Source organism: Ochotona princeps, chromosome 12 (assembly GCF_030435755.1).
Source record: "Ochotona princeps isolate mOchPri1 chromosome 12, mOchPri1.hap1, whole genome shotgun sequence".
Classification (NCBI taxonomy): domain Eukaryota; kingdom Metazoa; phylum Chordata; class Mammalia; order Lagomorpha; family Ochotonidae; genus Ochotona; species Ochotona princeps.
In genome coordinates this window covers 30,732,548-30,751,085 of record NC_080843.1, presented here as the reverse complement: position 1 = coordinate 30,751,085, position 18,538 = coordinate 30,732,548, and the positions used below count along the sequence as shown (strand labels likewise).

Sequence of the window (18,538 nt, the reverse complement as noted above, 5' to 3'; positions counted from 1 at the left end):
CTGATTCTAGCTTCCTGTGAACGTAAACCCTGGAATTCCAGCAGTGATGGCTCAAATATTTGTTACCCTGCAGACAACCTGAGAGACCTGAATCAAGCATCCAACTCCCAGACTGAACCTGGCCCAAAATTCGCCTTTGTGGGCATTTTGACAGTGAGTCAGTGGAGGACAGATTCTTTCCCTTTATCTCATTCTCTCTCTGCCTCTCTCTCCTTACACAAGTAAAATTTAAAAATGAGTAAATAACATTGGAATTACCATATGATCCAGGATTTACACTTATGAATTTAACTCAAAATAACTGAAAATAGATTCTTGAAGAAATATTTACATTCAGTATTCAGAACAGTATTACTCACAAAAAAAATGATGCAGGTAATCCAATGTCCAAGGACAGAAGAATTAATATGCAAAATACAGTTTAATATGCAATCGAATATTATTCAACTTGCAGGGAAGAATATTCTGCAACATGCTACAACATAAACATAGACATGGTAATACTGATGATTCACCAGAACATAAATATTGTATTATTGCAGCTACATGAAAAATTTAGAGTAGTTAAATTAACTAACTACATTGTTAGTTGCCAGGGGATGGTGAGTGAGGAAGATGAAGCGTTATTGTAAGTACAGAGTTAGGGTTTCCCAAGATTAAATAATTCTGGGAAGTGGTTACATAACAGTGTATATATACATAACACAGCTGATCTGTACAGTTATAAATAGTATTTTAACTGAACATTATACATTGTTTAACCACAATTTTAAAACAACTTGTAACAGCAGCTTTTATTTAATAATCTGTGTCTAATAAATTAGATCATAAAGTGCATCTTATATTGACTAAACATGAAAGGAGGAATTTACTTGCCCTGTCCAGATCCTGCACACTTCCTAGGAATCTTGTATGATTGTTTTGTAAGAACTAAGGCTGCCTCAGCTGAACAAGCATAGGAAAAAAAAAAAAACAGCAATTAAAATTGCATTATGTGTCAGCATGGCATTGCCCTAAGGATGAAATGTAGTTACACTTTGACAGGAATATATACTTCTTTATTTTGGAAAAGCAAAAAGAAATTGTCTATCTCTTCAATACTCCTGTGAATTTTTGACTTGGATATAAATTTTTAAAATATTCAAGAAAAACACACTGGTGAAAGTAAATGTATCATTTATTACTGTTTTTTAAAAATTCACATGAATCTTTTTACTAAGGATATTATATAATGCTTGTATTTTATGCTTTAAACAATTAAATACATTTCGCCTAAAATAATGTACCTGCTAACATAGTAAGTTAAAAAGTGGGTAATGAGAATCTGAATTCTGTCTTGCTTCTAGCAACAACCTTAAACACTCCAATTTAATGGAGTATATATTTCTCTCTGAAAGTTCTAAGTCTTCTTAGTAATAAAATTTTAAAGGACTTCAACATGCAATGAATATATATATTAGCATTCAGAATAACTAGCTTCATGCTTACACTGAACTCAACCTCAGGCAAATGCCCATAACAATTCTGATTCTTTGGCTCAGTGTTTTCAAAACACAAAGCAACGTGGCAAGCCTAACAAAAACAGTCCTTTATGTCCGGCCGCTTCACAGGTTAATATGGTTACAATAACATTTAACCATCAGCTCTGAAATAGGTTGCCTTGATTAGCAGGACAGTTTGTTTTCTGAATGCAAGAAACAAGGGTGAATCTGTTTCTCTACTTGTTCTAAAAGCTTAGAAAAATGAGGAGGAAGCAGATTTATTTCAATAAGAGCATTGTGTTTCCTCTTATGATCGTATCTGATTAGGAAAACAGTAAGCTAATCAGATTTTGTCAGATGAAATATCATGTTTTCTACTCTCGGCAACCTGCTATGTATTACTATGGAGTACAGAACAATTGAATGAGTTGGAGTCATGAAATGACTGATGCTGCAAACATTGGTTTCTCCTTTGAACTGCTACAAAAAAAAATTAAGCCTTTGGTAACTCTAGTTTTTGTATGCTACAATACAAAGCAAATAACCAATAACCATTCTTTAACTGGCACATGGCTGAATTCTGTTCCTCTATTAACTTTATATTTTCCTCTTTCCTGTAATTCTGTTTGACTTTCTACCTCTCTAGGTATCAGTAGGTAAAACCACATACATCCTTGCTCTTGAAGAGTCTTCATCTCATGAAATTCTTTCTTGTCATATGATATAAAAATAACCACTTCAGCAAATGAAATACATCCAAATGAAATGATTTAAGTCAAGGTTGTTTGATAACCACTACACAGGCACCTGCTCTTCCAATATTCAAGGAAGCCATCTGTTGAAAAAGGAAACAAAAGTTCAAAAAATTTTTAGGGTCATACAAAAATATGTGAATTAGAATATGCTTCAAATGCTCCTATGCATGACAGTCATGAAAATATCTGCTTACATTTTCTCACTGTAGCCACAGCAAATAAAGTTAAAATGCAAATAATGATGATGACATGCTAAAAGGCAATGATTTGCATATCAAAACTTAAAAGCTGCAGTAAAAGTAATTGTTGCATCAATTAATATTAATAATAGTAATGAAATATTTACTTTCACAAACATGAACTTGCTGCACAAAAGTTTGTAAGAAAGATTCACTCTGTAACTGAATGAACACTTTCGTGAAAATATTTAATGCTGACTTGTAAGGGAATATTATTCAAAACAGCTATTACACTAACTACAGTCATATTGAAGTTATTTCCCCAGATATTCTAATGAATGAAATATTGTTCATAAATTCTAGACAGACATATAATGAATGAACTTCAATATTTTGTCACAAATTGTGTATATAGTACAACTGATTTGAGACTAATTAAAATTTTCCACTTTATGATAATTATTGAAATAAAAACATTTTTAAAAATAATGTTGAATATGAAAATGGTTAGAAATGCAGTCAAACAATAATTTTTACAAATCCTATAATGAAAATACATCTTTGGCAGTTTGCTAGACGTCTGGGGAGTAACCAGTGGATGCAAGTTTTCTCTGTCTCTCATTCTCTCTCTCTCTCTCTGTCTCTCCCTCTGCCTTTGTTACGCTCTTTCAAATAAATAAATATATTTTTAAATAAAGATTTCATTTTATATCAATTTTCATAATTGCTTTCTGAATATGTCAAGGCATTTAGAAAGAATGAGATTTATAACTAAAGAGAATAAAATGTAAAAAATGAATAGATAAGAACTAAAACACCTCAGCTCATATATTTTGTATTTTTGATTGAGAATAGATATGTACTGAAATAACAGGCTTAACATGAGGGATTCCAAGTTGTGCTCAACTCCGTTTTAGGTGAGGTACCTGTGAGATTGTAAACCAGCTGAGAAAACTACAATACACTTGTGAATAATGCTCAAATCCCTGGCTAGACTGCTCAAGGATGACTAGGAGAAAAAATGAATTTCATGTGATACATTGACAAAGGCTTCAAAGTTAGTCATTGTTTTATCCCAAAGAGAGTTCTGCATTGTCTTAGGCTCCCTGAACTCCTCCAGGTTTGTGGTTTTTGCCTTTGTGAATCCTGCTGTTCTGTGGTCCAGATTTGAGGGTCTTTAGGCGTGAGCCCCTTCTTCACCACCATTAATAAAGGACTTCCCAACCTTAATCCGTGCATGGTGCTCTTCTATTTTGGCTCGCTTAGGTAGGACAGTACTTTCTCTCCAAATATGGAGGTTACTTTCATTATCTTCCAGCTCTCTTTTTAAATGCTTATAAATCCATTTTCATTTTGTAAGGTAGAATGGCACCCAAAGAAAGACAAAAGTGAGAGAGCAATTTCTCTCTCCTGATTCATTCTCCAAATCAAATGCCTAAAAGAGCAAGAGATTGGCTAGATCCAAACAAGGATTCTTGAACTCCACCTACTTCTCCTATGAGAAGACTGGGCCAAAGTCTGACTCATTATCTGTTGATTGCCAAGATGCTTTAGCAGGAAACTGTAAGGAAAGTGGAGGAGTTGGTGCTCCAATTAGCATTCCTTTTCGGGATGTAGTCATCTAAAATAACTAGGGCTGAGCCAAGGGCATGACAAGCTGATTTTAGACCTGCAGTGTCATCATCCCATGATGGACACAGGTCTGAGTCCTGGGTTCATCACTTCATACGTGGCTACCCAAATACAATCTGGGAAAGCAGAGAGGGATGCCTCCAAGTCCTGCACCCAAGCTTTTCCAGGCCACCAACAGGGAGCTGGATGGAAGTGGAGCAGCTGGGATACAAACTGGCATCCATATGGAATCCCAGCATTTGCAAGGCAAGGATTTTAGCCACTAGGCCATTGCCATGGGCCCCAGAAGTGTAATTTCAAAGTATAATTTTAATTACTCACTTGCTTCCTGAAAAATCTTCCATTGACTTTCCTTACTTCTCTACACTTGATCTTAGCCAAAAGGCCGAGAAGCAATGCTTTCCTGACTTCTCAAAGTCAACACTCTACCATGACAGGATGAACCATCTGATTTGATTATTGGTTTTAACCCTTTCTACATCCATGTGGAACAGTGTCCTTCCAATTTTTACTTCTTGGACATTATGGCTGGTGATGTATTAAGGCTGTGATTATTAAGGAAATTTAATTTTGTTACTGTAAAATGTCATGAAAACAAAAACAAAGGATGGAAGTAGGATGGGTCAGGAGGCAGGGAGGGAGGAAAGAAGCAGGATTAACTTAGAGTTGTATCTGTAAAAATCTATTCTCTTTATATTAAAAAATCATTGTGTAGCTCTATAGCTGTAACGATGGATAACTGCTATGCAATGGACTGTATATGGGGGAAACAGTCATTTTTTTTTCCATTTGATTAGTGGTTATAGCCCTTGTAAATATTTCTGAAAAACTAGGATGTTTTTAATTGATATAGTAATGAGTAACCAATATGTTAAAAGTAAATGCGGGTTCCCAGCCACCTTCTGTGACCACCTCACCTATACTTCAATTTTAGTTCATACACAACATATAACATTCAAAACATAACATGTTATACATAACATCATATCATCTTAAATTAAGGCAAACATGTGGTATTTAACCTTTTGGGATTGGCTCATTTCCCTTAGCATTATGGTTTCCAGTTTGGCCCATTTGGCCACAAAGAACTGCATTTTGTTGGCTCTGTCATCAGACCAGAGAGGGTATACCTAAGAAGCCGTTGAACTTGACGGGACAATAAGATGCTGGACTCTATGTTTGGTATACGCTTGCAATGGGGAAATCTCAACTGAACTTGAGCTGTGGTTATGCAATAAGGTGGAGGAATCCACCATGGTGGGAGGGTTTGGGGAGGGGTGGGGAGAACCCAAGTATCTATGTAACTGTGTCACATAATACAATGTAATTACTGAAGTTAAATAATAAATAATAATAATAAAAAAAAAACTAGGATGTTTTTGCTTTTTACCTATTGAATACTTAGTTATTGGAGCATTAAGCTCTATATTAAAATGTAAATTAAAGATACAGTATTCTAAAAATCAAGGAGAAAAAGAGGGAAGGGAGTATTGGAGAAATGGAATATAATTATATCCTCAGAGCTGAATCTAAACTGCACTGAATATGTCCAAACCTTTAAAAAAAAAGTAAAAAACAAAACTTTAAATAGAAACAGATCCCGTGTTTCTGCCTAAACTTTATTTCTTCCCTAATGAAATGCTACATGCTCTTCCTCCAGCTTCTATAAATACTCTTTTTTAATCCAAGGCACACCCTATAATTTGATTGTATTAATTATTACTTATTACACACCATTACACATATAATTTCCTGAACGAATATTTCTCTACAAGTACATTTATTTCTAAATACTTATATTTAGTTCTATATTATATTTACTTTTAGTTCTAAATAGTTCTATTACTAAAAAAAAAATGCTACAATTTCAAGTATTTCCTAGCGCCTACATAAATTTAAGTCTGTCTCTTATATCTTCGATCTACATATTATTTTACATAATTCTCTATATATTATTTATATGCTATATATACTTTTATCTAGCATAATATATATTATAACAAGATGATAATAATATATGCTATATATGTGTGTTATATATATATATTTTTCCAAGGGTTATACCTTCAACCTTACCAGTATCAGAACCTAAAAAGATGGACCACAAAACCAATTAGAGAAATAAAAGAGCATAACTATATCACCTGACTTCCATGAGACACACATTATTTCTTAATATATTAAGCTAAACAAAACCCAAACCAATAGTCAACCCAGTTGTAATAATATTTTCTACTTAATTAATTTAAAATCTTCATGAAACTTCTGTCCACGGAGCCCAGCGGCATGGCCTAGCGGCTAAAGTCCTCGCCTTGAATGCCCCGGGATCCCATATGGGTGCCGGTTATAATCCCGGCAGCTCCACTTCCCATCCAGCTCCCTGCTTGTGGCCTGGGAAAGCAGTCAAAGATGGCCCAAAGCTTTGGGACCCTGAACCCACATGGGAGACCCTGAAGAGGTTCCTGGTTCCTGGCTTCGGATCGGCACAGCACTGGCCATTGCGCTCACTTGGGGAGTGAATCATCAGACGGAAGATCTTCCTCTCTGTCTCTCCTCTCTGTATATCTGACTTTATAATAAAAATAAATAAATCTTTAAAAAATAAAAAGAAAAGAAATTTCTGTCCGTGGTTAGCAACAAGACTAGTGTTTAGAGACAGGACAGTAAATTACATATTGCACAATACCTTGAAGTTTGTTGTAGGATAAAATAAGAAAGATCAATATTACTATACGGAGAGAAGAGATTAAGCCATAATTTTATTCAGACCAATGGAAATTAGATAAAATTCCCTTCATGTCTTGAAGTGCTCATATTCTTTTTAAATCAAATACCAGAAATAACCCTAATGCTAAATGACAAAATCAAATTTGTTTAAAACACCCATGTCCACATATTTGTGTGCGCTTATATTTTCAGTAAAACAACCTAAGATATAAATAAATCTGGTCATTGATTTAAAATTTAGTTGCATTATTTTCAATTCTAGTCAAGCTGAGAAATTTCTGACACACACACACACACACACACAGTTTAATGAGCTTATTTATTATAATTTCTATTATTTGTGGCTACCAATTATATAGCCTGTCAGTTTCATCCAATTATGAGGTAAATCAGGTAAAAGTAATGGAAACTACATGAATGGAAAACTTTTCTAGCAACTTATAAACCCCTAGTGTTTTCAAAGGTATTTTGTGTGGGTTTACTGATTGTCCCTTGAGAGTCTTAAAGAATATAAATAAGTAAACAGATATGGTCATAAAATCTTAAAGTAATTCAAGAGTTTTAAAAATTAATGTTAATCGCACTAAAATCAAGTAGTTATAAAGCATTTTAAATACCCCTTAGTTGTTTGTAAAATACTACATGATTCAAACACATCCCCAAACAGCCTAAGCATTCTAAAGAAAATTGTCCTTAGGATGGTTATATCAACTATTACTACATACATATTTTTTATTTCAATTTTGGAGACATGAAAAGCATAGAAGCTCTTTATTATAAATGTAAAATTAAGATATTTTGCTCCACTGTTCATATAGACATAAACTTCCTTTATTTAATGCCCATTTTATAATACCACATTTAAAATATATAGCCGCAATGTAGAAGATCTGGCCAGCAAGTCAACATTCAGGCCGTATTCTCTTTGGAAACACTTTCATCAAAGTAAGAAACAAAATTACATCCTTGAAAACCTAAGTACAGTAATGTCAGAGGCAATCATAACTAACTTCTTTGTTTTTTACTTCTCTCTTAATGACGATGCTTCTTTTCTCATAATTAAGGAAAAATGTGGAAATCAAAGGATGTGTTTCACTCAGTATTCTCCTTTTCTTTCCAGTATTTCTCCTTATCTTTACAATGTAGGTTTTATTTTTTTTCCTGAATTCAGATGCTGTGCTATTAGGCAGCGCCATCAGGTGTCAAAAATTTGGCTGTAGTAGGTTGAAGTTGAGCTAACCCAGATACTTAAAAAAAAGATGACTAGAATAAGGATTTATTCTGTAGGCACCTTTCCCTTTTCATAAGTTATTTCTAATATCAAATATCCTTAAAGTCTGAATTTTTGATTTGATATATTAAACTTTCATTTTTTGCTTCATCTGGCTTAAATTCTGTTCCTGTCACTTGTATGACTTAAAGTCAGAATACGCACAGAAGCATGAATGTCACATTTTTGTAAGTATTTTGTGAAGATAGCATTTATGTATAAGAAAAAATTTATACAAAATAGACAATATAGTGCATATTTTATAAAATTAACACTTCATCCTACAAAAGTAATCACTTTTAGCTCACAAAAAGTAACTGAATAAATTACTACACTGTATGAAATGCATTTATATACTTGAAGTACATTGTGCTACTGATGATCTTACCTGTGTCCACTCATTCGTTTGTGGATCATAGGATTCCATAGTGTTGAGGTATGTCTGCCCATCATAGCCACCAACAGCATACAATCTATCTCCAAGGAGACATACCCCAACAGCATCTCTAGGCATACTCAAAGGGGCCACCATGGTCCAAGTGTCTGTTTTGGGATCATATCTAAAATTTAAGGAGAATAGAATGTAGCATATTTTAATAACATTTGACTTTCGTTATCTTAAAAATATTCTTTCCAAATCATGCCATATAAAATAAAATTTAGATGCATACAGATTCATTGAGAAAAAGAAAAAATGGTATCATACTTCCTTTCCATGAGGAAATGTCAGATATAATTAACTATTTCTATGGGACATGCCACCTTCCTAACACACATGTGCAGTGTTATGTTTGTAAACAGAAGGGATAGTTAATAATCTAGTAGCTGGAGTCTCCTTTAAGGCTGACTGAAAAGTCCAGTCAAAATTTGTTAAAGTTTAAAGGAAGAGAAACACGCACACACAAAAAATAGATGTATTAGCGAAATACATGGGCAGCTTTGAGCAAACAGGTCTGTAAGCATATGTAAGTCAAGAAGTGTAAGAGAGCACAGCTCCTGGAAAAGCAGGTTGTGACCAGTTTATGGATTCTTTAATTTCCTGGATAAGGAGCTCTGTGTTTACTCAAAAGGAAAAGGGATAGCCTTTGGCACTTGCAAAAATAATTAGAACACACCAAGATTTTTGTTCAGTGATGCTGCTCAGATTCCACCAGGACGGAGATATTAGTATCTCAAGGGATTGAAATCAGAGAACCAATGTTAAGTAAAATATTAACATTCACAATTAGATACTTGGCGTATATATTATATATATATTTCCTATTTGGTGTCACCATAACATGAAGACTATGTTAATCAATGTGCCTTATTTCAGTCACGAATGGATAGCTGACCCCCTTGCCTTTAACATATGACTGCAGATTCAGATGTAAAAGCAACAAAAAGCACCGACAAACAAATACAAGATTGGAAAGAATGCCTTTTTTGAACATAGTGAGTATATTCATTCTTAGGTTTTCCTGAACCAATCCTTTTTCATAAGTTGCAACTTATAACCCACAGACTCCTAAAAATAATGAATTAAGACACAAACAAATTAAGTATTGAAAATAAAAAAGATTATTACACAAGTGCTGCAGCTTATATTTCACAGACAATGGTGAATAACACCCAGCATGTTACTTGCATTTGCCTGTGGTTGGAGGGTTTGTGAACGGCTTAGCTGACATGTGTGAAATGAGACTTTAACTGAATGCCTGCAAAACCAGGATGACCTTGAAGCATGCTTTAGTGAACACATGCAAAATATAACAGACACATAAAGACACAAACCCCATGCCGCAATCAATAACACCAACATCTTTAAGATTTTCTAACATCTTCCATAAACATATTGACATGTCTGAACATTTTTTTAATGAGCTATTGAAAGGGAGAGAAAAGACACTAACCAGAAAGCAAATACTAAAGTTCAGAATATAGAATCTAATAAGTGATAACTGCCTGAACTTTTCAATACGCCAATGGCAAAAAAGGTATTGATAAATAAATTAGTAGGACGAGGTTAACAGTTTTGAATTAAAGGAGAATGAAAAACAACATGGTCAACTAGATTTTATTTGGATCTTCATACATACCAACTATTAAAAAAATATTTGAGACATTTTGGAAATTTTAATATATACTCAGCATTGAATTATCACAAGAAATTCAAGAACTCCTATTAGTGAACTAATAACACTGTGGGTAAGTTAAAAACAGTAGGAACCTCCTAACAGACTGTTATTTCTACTTCAACTTCAATTTCTTCCTTTCTATTCTTATTATAAATGTTAGAGGGATGTTGTGATAATGCATATTTGACCTGGAAAAATAACGTAAGTTTATTATTATTATTTTTATTGGAAAGGCGGATTGACAGAGACAGAGCAAGTTCCTCCATCTGTTGGTTCACTCTCCAGATGGTTGCAATTACCAGAGCTGAATCATTCTAAAGCCAGGAGCCTGGAGCTTCTTCATGGTCTTCCAAGAGGGTACAGGTTCCCTAAGGCTATGAACCATCCTCCACTGCTTTCCCAGGCCACAAAACAGGGAGATGGGTGGGAAGTGGAACAGCCAGACCCATATGAACCGATGCCCATATTGGATGCTGGTACTTGCAGGAAGAAAACTGGCCAACTGTACCAAATGTCTGTAAGAGTCAAGAGTCAAGGTTTTCCCAGGCTGAAGACAGGAGTCCGGAACTCTAAGATCTGTGTCGAGTTCTTGTGCTATCCACTTGGGTAGCAGGCACACAGGCAGTTTATCCAACATCTGTTGCCTCACAGGATTGACACTGGCGCAAAGATGAAAGAAAGCAAGGTAGCGAAACCTAAACCATTTGCTCAGATAGGTGAAGTTTATGGCCCGCTAGGGACTTACCTGCTGTGCCTCAAAATCCACAGTTTTTTCTTAGTTTAAAGCTCTTATTTATTTGCTCATACATTTCTTCAAATGTGTAATATGCTTTGAGCAACACTATGCAAAAAATGCTTGTATAACCATGCTTCTGAAAACACAAACAGATGGGCAAAAGTTCTTTAACAAACTGCATGGTCTGGGCCTAAATTTTCCTTCAAATTACCGTGCATTTTGCATACTCAGTTTTTCAGTCAGGATGTTTTTGCAAGTGTGAGGCATGGTAATAAATTTAATTTTCATTTGTTTCATACACTGTTTATTCTCACTCAGTCTGCCTTCTTAGCTATTCTTATTTGAGATATCAATATGCTTTGCGCCAAAGACAGTCTGATTGAAATATTTGGATGAGTATCTCATAACTATGCTTAACATCGTCATTACATAATTTATTGGCACTTCCATAAAATGTTATAGTGATACACAACTTTTTCTATAGACTACTGATTCACAAAACAGTGTGTAATACATTATTCGTGCCTTTGTTTGAATGATATGTATGCATATCATTATATACTAAGAACACAATATTTTATGTAAGAGTTCCATAGATGTACCATTATATATCTTGATTTACTGTCACTTCCCATTTGAAGACATCAATATGAAATATGTTAAATAAAGTACAAAACATCTATGAACTGACAAATGGTATGAATTTGGATAAGAATCATGAGAGGGCCCAACATGATACCATAGTGGTTAAAGTCCTCGCCCTGCATGCACCGGGATCCTTGTGCCGGTTCTAGTCCCAGCAGCCCTGCTTCCCATCCAGATCCCTGCTTGTGGCCTGGGAAAGCAGTTGAGGATGGCCTTGGGACCCTGCACTCGTGTGGGAGACCTGGAAGAGCTCCTGGCTCCTGGCTTCGGATTGGCTCAGCTCCAGTCGTTGCGATCACTTGGGAAGTGAACCATCAGATGGAAGATCTTCCTCTCTGTCTCTCCTCCTCTCTGTATATCTGACTTTTCAATTAAAAAAAAAAATCTTTACAAAAAAAAAAAAAGAATTGTGAGAACACTGTGTGCTTCCGCATTACTTAAGCTGCTCAGATCCTCTGCACTCCCATAACTTAACACAGCTATGTATTTCAATCAAATGTTTGCTCATGAATCAATTTTTAGGCTGAAATATTTACGCTGCATCTCACAACATTGCAGCACATTATTCCATAAAATTAGATGAGAATATGTGAATGAAATCATTTTATTAGCCTCATTCATTGAAGATAAAAAACAGTGCCTATTGTATTCATCAACTTTCTTCATTTTCCCAATATTTCACAAAGCAAAACATAAATGAATCATATGTGTATTGGCATTTTAAAATAACTGAGTGCAAGATTATGTGTATTTAATTATATATCATTCATTTGACTCTGACCACAGGCTCACTACAATACCTGCATTTCCTGAATTCAGTAGACCTAAGAATGTGAGAGAAAATGCAATAAACTTAATTTTCTTTTAAACATTGGGTTGGTGTCTTATCTAATCATCAGTTTAAGTTTGAATATTTTCTGATTACCACAAGCTATTTCTGGTCAACAGTCTTACACTTAGTAAAATCTATCACATATCCTTTGAAAAGAAATAATTGTCAATGATAGAAATTATTTTCCTCCTATGAAATACTTCTGCTATGAAAGTGTGTTTTCTTAATATCAAGAGGAAAGTCATCTTATGGTCAGTGCTGTCTACTGAATATCTCGTTCTTCACTCAGGTGTGAACAGGAGCCTGTTTTCCTCTCTACGTGGAGTTGTGTGTCTATGTAGCCGACTTGTCATCAGATATGTGCAGGAAAGAACTGTATTACCTGCAAAGGAAATTTTTCAACAAACAGATGTTATTCTCTGTCTTTTTCCATTTGACAAGGAGTCCAAAATGTTTATTATCTTATTTTATGAATCAGCCTGGATGGCAGAGGGATAACATGAGTGAAATATATTATAAATAAGAAAATAAAAATTGCAAAGGTATTAAGCCACTAGAAAGATTGATATAACCTGCTATTGTTAGATCTTATTCCAAATGATGCACTAATTAACCTTTATTTTCTCATCATTTTGCCATAAATGTTCATATATCCCTAAGTAGCAGGAAATATCACTGAAAGTCTCCTTAAAAATTCTCCAATCTTCATTCAACAGTATGACAGTCCTAAGTGATGCACAGCCGTTAAAGAAAAGTCAGCTATCAACATGCTGGGACAAGTTTGCAATGTTAGAGCAAGCCTGGAGCAAAAGCATCTTCCCATTGCAACCTCTATATAACTGGTCATTTCAGATGAGATTGGGCGCATTCAGGGTGGTATGGCCATAGACATAACTGGTCACTTTAAAGAAGAGTTAAAAAAGAAACCACATTTCCTCCATGCTCTCGGAGACCTTTGTTACACAAAATATGTGATGAAGCAAAGTTTATAATTTACCTTGGAGAGTTTGAATGAGCAGTAGAATTAGTAAGGATCAACAGCACAAGTAAGTAACATGCGTGGCACTTTAAAAGACTTAACATGTGCATACTTGGTAAATTATTTAATTCTCTAAGCGAACACTTTTAAAAACATGTCAAAGAGAAAATAAAAGTCCCAGAGGGATCGTGTGAAAAAAAATGGACTTTCAGTAGCAAATAATAGGACATTATGGATAGAAGCAGGATAGAAGAGTAACAAATATGAGGAAATAAAAGTTATAGTGTATTAGTTTGAAAGAGAAAGAAAGAGGAGAGGGAGATAGAGGAACCAGGAAAGGGGGTGTGGGTTGGGTAGACTAGAAAAGCATCTATGGGTTTGCATCTAGTTTTCTAAAATTATACAGTTATTACAGTCATTCCAATTAAATTATATCAAGCACAGTGGGTTGTGTTTTTCATGGTAACAGTCTTTTTGGAAGGTCTTACCTTTCTACATAGTCTAACAGCCGGGAACAGTGGTTAGAAGCAGGAGCATCATGACCTCCGACTGCATAAAGAAAGCCATCACACGTGGCCACGCCAACTCCCCCTCTCCTCTTACACATTGGTGCACACATGTTCCACTTATTTGTATGAGGATCGTAATATTCCATTGAACTTAAACAGGAGCTCCCATCTCGACCTCCAACTGAATATAACCTACAAACACAGTTTAAAAAGCCTGATATAATAACAAAATCCGAATGAGAGTAACTGGTAAAGAAAAAAAGATGTTTTAAAATAATATTTTGCATTGTGAGACTCAAATGTAATGGAAATAGCCACATGAAGATTTTAGCAAACAAACTCAGGTAGCAATTTCAAAACCTGGACTTCTCACTCAGTTACTATATAGTATGCTAAATGACATTAAAACAACTGCCATTTTCTAGCTGTTTTTAGTGTGTTTTAGTTTGAGTGCTTTAGTTGTTTTTTAGTGTTTCTAGAAAGTAAGATTTAAATTGTTCATTGTCAGAATAATTCAATAGTATTAGTATGTCAATATTATCTTATCTTGATACATACCTATTGAAATATACAGTAAGATAAAAGAAAATAATCATAATAAAATTACAAAGATTCGTTTTCTTGCTGATGAATAACATATTCACATTGTGAAAATCATACCTGATCCTTGTATTTCATTCCCACACTTTTAAACACAAGATAATTGAACAATATTAATATATACTCTCAACAGTGCTATACAACAACAAAAAAATAAAACTCCATGGGAAGAAAGAATGCATAATGCTAGTCTGATTAAAACTGCTGAAATTGACCCAAAACATTCATTTCCTTAAATAGCTGTTCCATTAATGAAATATGTGATAGGAATCCATGAAAAGAGTTTTAAACCATCAATGATACTTTGATTACAAAAAGCGAATTGCGACATCTCAACAAAATAGATCTTCCCAGTTTCATGTTTGACAATGAAGTAAATGATGATGTTACATTAATTTACTCATTCTTCACTACTTTTTATTTTTAAGGTTTTTTTATTGTCATTGACACATAATAAACAAATTTGAGAGAATCAATGTAATTTGTCAATTCATATACTCATACATAATGTTCAAATGAGGATAGTTAGCATACCCTCTACTGGAAGAATTTATCATTGTGGTGAGAGCACTCAAAATCCTTTCTTTTAGCTGGGTGAAATTATATATTAGATTTGACTACATAGAATCTTCTGTGAAGTGGAGAGCAACACTGAATTTTCTTATTTATCTGCATCAGTGTATCCACTGACAAGTTCTTATCCCCCCTCCTCAGTCTCACGTGATCACTATTTTGCCCTCTACTTCCATGAGCAAATTTATATGAGTGATGACCTATAGTATTTGTCTTTCTTTTATTTCAATTAATGTCTAAGTTCAACATGCTATTGTGTTTAAAAGATTTCATTCTTCTTAGTAGCTGAATGCTGTTCCATTATTAATATATTCCACACATTCTTTAAGCATTCTTCCACTGGTACACATTTAGGCTGATACCGTATGTTGGTTACTGTGAATGCTATTGCAATAAATACACATGTGTCTCCTTGACATTTGGATTTAAATCTATAATATGCTGACTGGGTCATGCAGGAACACACATGCTGTTTTCCAAAAAGTCTATACTTTGTTATATGTGCCACAAATTTTCCAAAGTTTTGTCAATATAACTCGTGAAACAGAAACATAATGTGCTAAATTCTGTCAAAGTGAGGGTAGACATAGCATACCACATCAACACACTGGGAGATGCCAGGTGCAGCTTACATGGATGGAACACAGGAACAGCAGATGGAAGTGAGATTTGAGGTGCAATTTTAAATAAGTGATTTGGAAGGATCCCACTGAGAATTGTATGTTTGCACATGAAGATGGTGGTAGAAATTAATTCAGAAATATCTAAATGAGGAATACTGGTGGCTAGATAATTAGCCAGCACAAAATTTCAGAGGCAATAAGGCCAGAGTAGCTGAAATGGAAATACAGGAAGGTTCGTCAGGTGCTTGTGGACATGTACCATGAGAGAAACAGAAATGTGTGAGAAATTGTTGAGTGTAGGGTTTTAGTTATGCTGACAAAGATCAGATGCCATGGAACTTCTGCTTTACTATGAATATTATGACCAATACATCCAAAGCTACTACTTTTGAGGTTTCCAAAATTCTGTATAGAAAAACATATTATTTAGAGTATAAGATCATTCAGGTTTTAGATTTATAAACTCATGCTTCGGTATCCTCCACTAAACCTAAAATAAGATGTTGAATCTGGTTTCAACCTTAGGAGCTTTTATAATAAATATGTTTATGCTTCTCATGATGCTGGATATGACAGAATGTTGATTGCACATGTGCTGCCTTTTCTTAAATACAATGCCTCTCTTTGGTTGCCACTAAGCTTTTTCTCTACTGATATTAATCTTGCAATTTGTTCAAATTAACTATTGGAAACATTTTAAAATATATGTATTAGGCAATTTAGACTGCAAAAGCAAACAGGAGAAAAGTGATTATTCACTCAGAAATTTTTATCATCTGAAGCACCTCATGAAATCTGAACATCATTTATTCCTGTATTTCATTTAAACTAAGACTTAACTTACTTGGACTATGCAATAAGAGTAAAACATTATCAAAATGCAGCTAGATAAATTTTACAGAGATTTTCAATTGTGGATGCACATATCATCAGAAGCCCCTGCCACAGTCCCCTGAAGTATTTAGTATGTTGACTTTGCATACATGTTATCCTGTAAAATTACCTCAATGAATTCTCTCAATATAGTATTTCTGATAGCTGATAATAAAATCATTACATGCAGCAAAATATACATTTATTTTCTTTTAATGAATGTTTTTTAAATGATGCATACAACATACACCTAAATGTTTATAAAGTAATGATAGTATCAAATCTCGGGCATTTGCAGCCGCTTGGGGAGTGAACCAACAGCTGGAAGATCTTTTTGTCTCTCATTCTCTCAGTAAATCTGACTTTCCAAAAAAAATAAATAAAAATAAATCTTACAAAAGAAAAAAATATTCAAATATTGTGTTTCATGAATATATATTATAAGTGAACCTTATTCACAACCCACTCATTTTAAAATACAAATTCACAAACTATGAATTCAAATTCAAAATTGAATATGAACAATAATATTATAGTTATTCGAAGACTTATAAAAATATCTAAAAATGATGGAAGATATCTCTTTCCCTGTGTTTTTTTGTTTTCACCTCCCTACATAAGTAGTTGAAATAATATGCTCTCAGCAAGCTAGAATAAGTCTTATCACCTGCACACTAGCTTTCAGGAACAATCATCAAAGGTTGCCTTGACAGTCTAATTACAGTTTAGACTAATTCCCTGCTTTCTTTCTCTACAATGACAAACTGGATGTCCAGAATCTGAAGAGCGTGGACGGATCTGATGCTGTAAGTAAATTCTCTGACAACATAGAAAGTGACAGCTGACAATTTCACAGCAAGCAAGGAAACATGACATTCAACTTAGGGTTGAAAGATGAGTAAAAATTTATAAGATGAAAAAATAGGGGGAAGCATTACAGACGGTGAAAGCACTATCTGTAAAGACGAGGGGCATGCTAGGTCAAAGTAGGTGATGAATCAAGAGTGGCGGGTATGTCGTATTGATGAAAGGGGTGTTTATGAGTGACGGGAAAGAAGAGATGCAGCTGGTAGCGTGAAAAGGTTACAGTGAGAGTGATGGAGTGATGGGTATTTTATGTCAAGTTATGGGGTTGGGATTTCGTTTTCAGGCCCTGAGAAAAGGACTGGAGAATAACATAATAACATTCATGGGAATCAATAGGTTCATAGTTGACCCTTCTGGGAGTAGTGGTCAGCTTATCCCTGCACCACGAGAATTGACAGAGGATTCAGGAACATCCAAGGATTAAACTGTTCTAGAAGTTGCTGAGGATAGCAAATGTCAAAATACCCTGACTCTTTCCCCTAACTTGCATATTTAAACAAAACACAGGAGACTTTTACCTTGTGTTTAGCCTTCGTGCTTCAGCATCTTGATTATACTGTCTTACTCTGCAAAGTTATCTGTCTAAGGATGTTAGTCCTGCATAAATATGTAGCAACCTCTAGGACAGTGTTTGAAAACAGGTCTTTGTTCTTACAAACAAAAACGAACAAACAAACAAAAAACAGGTTCAAATGTGTGTGGGAAATGGGTGGCTTCAGAGCTATTTAGACTAGGTTGCTTTCCATTGTCAAACGCCTCACTTCTAGAGTATGTGTTTGCCAAGAACCATTGCAGGCTGAAAATTTACCCTATCTGCAAGCAGAGCAGCTGGCTACCACAGTTTCTTCCATGGTATCAGGCTATACGAGACTTCTGGGTTGTAGAGAAGTGACCTTATTGCTCACAGTACAACAGGCAACATAAGCTGTGTTTCCGTGGTTTTCTATTTAATCCCAAGTTCCACCAGGTTAAAACAGAATGACTCTGGAGCATTTGGGGCATGTATTGAGCTTGTTGCATAGTTGTGGAAACTTAAGTTTAGGGAGCACTGAGATTTAAGGGTAGATGTTCTTGAAAAATGCCTTAAAATGTGTTAGATTTTCTTTCATTGGAAATAGGCATTAATGCTAAAGCTGCATG

At 34.7% G+C, this 18,538-nt stretch overlaps 1 protein-coding gene and 1 pseudogene across 1 annotated transcript in view; both read right to left on the bottom strand.

Moving 5' to 3' along the window:
• Positions 1-1,193: 1,193 nt before the first annotated feature.
• Positions 1,194-18,538, bottom strand: part of KLHL1 (kelch like family member 1) — a 223,231-nt gene continuing 205,886 nt past the window's right edge. Inside the window, exons 9-11 of the mRNA XM_004577433.2 lie at positions 13,842-14,054; positions 8,433-8,604; positions 1,194-2,316 (exon numbers count right to left, since the gene is read on the bottom strand). Of these exons, the coding sequence (XP_004577490.2) occupies positions 2,257-2,316; positions 8,433-8,604; positions 13,842-14,054 (445 nt within the window). The 3' untranslated portion in view covers positions 1,194-2,256. The remainder of the gene's footprint in view (positions 2,317-8,432; positions 8,605-13,841; positions 14,055-18,538) is intronic.
• LOC118758074 (U2 spliceosomal RNA) lies at positions 4,295-4,444 on the bottom strand (annotated as a pseudogene).